Genomic DNA, 1,971 nt, shown 5'->3' with positions numbered 1-1,971 from the left:
CGGCTGATTTTTTGATTTATTGTAGAGATGAGGTCTCGCCTGCCCAGGCGGGTCTCGAACCCGCGGGCTCAAGCAATCCACTCACCTCAGCCTCCCAAAGGTGTGGGATTACAGGCTGAGCCACCAAGCCCGGCGCTTTAATTTTTTTTAAGTTTTAGATTAATTACTGGTTAAATATTTTAATTTTACCCCAAGTTTTTGGGAAAAAATTAAGACTTAGAAAAGTTGTTTCTTGTTTGTACTATGGCATTTATTCAGTTATGTATTTATCCATTTGAAACACAAGTATGTCTCCTGTTTTGCTAATAATGGGCCTTAGGTATAGGATGAACATATTACATATGCTCTTTTTAAATTATGTTATAACATAGCACACGCCTGTAGTTCCGGCTACTTGGAAGGCTGAGGCAGAAGGATCGCCAGAGCCAGCAGGTCGAGGCTGCGGTGGCCGGGAGCGGCCACTGCACTCCAGTCTGGGTGACAGAGTGAGACTCCAACTCAAATAAATAAATAATTAATGTTATAACAAAAATTGATCATCACCTTATTCACTTGCTTTTTATTCAGTATTATAGGACTTTGATACAGTCTTTTAATAAGTGTTTTCTTTATTTGCTTTTAGGATCTGTTTTTAAATATTAGTCCTTCTGGACTTTCTCCAGTTTGTCCATATTTTTTCTACATTATAGTAATTTTTCCTTTGTAAAGTAAGAAATTGAAATATGAATGACAGCATTAATATTTGCTATTAATTTTTGGCAAGTTACTAAACTTGAATTCCTTTTGATATGTGTGATTATTTTCATCATACCCAGAGACAGAATATAATACATTTTGTTGTTTTTAATAGGGTCTATGAATCCCATCATTTTATGGGTCCTTCTTGCTTCTTCAGCATTTTCCACTTACATAACCTTCCAGCCCCTCTCACTTTATGCAATACCACCATTCACTCAGTTCACCTTGATCTTTCTTGAAAAAAAGAAAGCTGGAGTAATCACAAAGCTTAGTAGCACATGGTTTTTTTCCCCCTAATATTGTGGGATCCATCTTTAAGACAAAACTGCCATGAATTTTTAAATGAAATTAACTTCTACTTAAGTATCACTTAAGTATTATTTTAAATGTTTTCGTGATTGTTCTGGTTGTAAGAGTTAACATGCTGCTTGAAATGCTTTTGATCTTATTTGATGAAGTCCAAAATGAATTTTCCTTGTACTGAATTTGGTTTTTTAATGTTTTAGCCTGTTGTAAAGCTACATATTTAGTTTTTTGTTTTCCTTTATTGTACTTGTATATGGTAAGGATTTCTTTTCCTGCCACTTAACACATAATAAGATATTCTTTCATTCCTTTTCTTTAGGACTCATACTCATACGTAAGATCCACAGCTCCTGCCGTAGCTTATGACAGTAAGCAGTACTACCAACAGCCAACAGCAACTGCTGCTGCTGTAGCTGCTGCTGCCCAACCTCAGCCTTCTGTTGCTGAAACCTACTATCAGACAGGTGGGTTTTAGCAGCATGCACAGTTTCATTATAAATTGTTGAAGTATATGTTTGAGAGTATTTTTTTTTAATAAAGGTAAGCTTTTGAGTCCATATAAACTCATTTTGCTGTATCACCTTAGAAGGCGGGTTCTAGCATGTCCCTCTCTTCTTTTATTAGAATGCCTTTGAGTCACTCACAAAGAGAGAAGTCATGGAAGCATTTCATAATTATGTTCTTCTTTCTTGGAAATATACTCCATTTCTTGATTTTCAGCCTGCAGTTCCCTTGCTGCTGAAGTAAACTGTACAAAGGAAGCTATGGTGATAACTTCTAACCACTTTCTTATCTTTGCCAGAAATGCCTAGAACATATTATGTTGCCAACTGCCATTTTAACTAGTGGAGACTCTTTAATGGACCCATATTTTCTTTTTTTTCTTTTTTTTTTTTTTGAGTTGGAGTCTCACTTGGTCGCCCAGAC

At 36.0% G+C, this 1,971-nt stretch overlaps 1 protein-coding gene across 1 annotated transcript in view; it reads left to right on the top strand.

The window, feature by feature from the left end:
- The window catches only part of ZFR (zinc finger RNA binding protein), a 70,756-nt gene that overhangs the window by 2,613 nt on the left and 66,172 nt on the right, over nt 1-1,971 (top strand). Inside the window, exon 3 of the mRNA XM_008057178.2 lies at nt 1,364-1,508. Coding sequence (XP_008055369.2) covers nt 1,364-1,508 — 145 coding nt within the window. The remainder of the gene's footprint in view (nt 1-1,363; nt 1,509-1,971) is intronic.

This window comes from Carlito syrichta, unplaced genomic scaffold, assembly GCF_000164805.1.
Source record: "Carlito syrichta isolate Samal-C Ts95f unplaced genomic scaffold, Tarsius_syrichta-2.0.1 Scaffold302842, whole genome shotgun sequence".
NCBI lineage: Eukaryota > Metazoa > Chordata > Mammalia > Primates > Tarsiidae > Carlito > Carlito syrichta.
The sequence above is the reverse complement of the archived record's forward strand: the minus strand, read 5'-3'. Positions and strand labels throughout refer to the sequence as shown.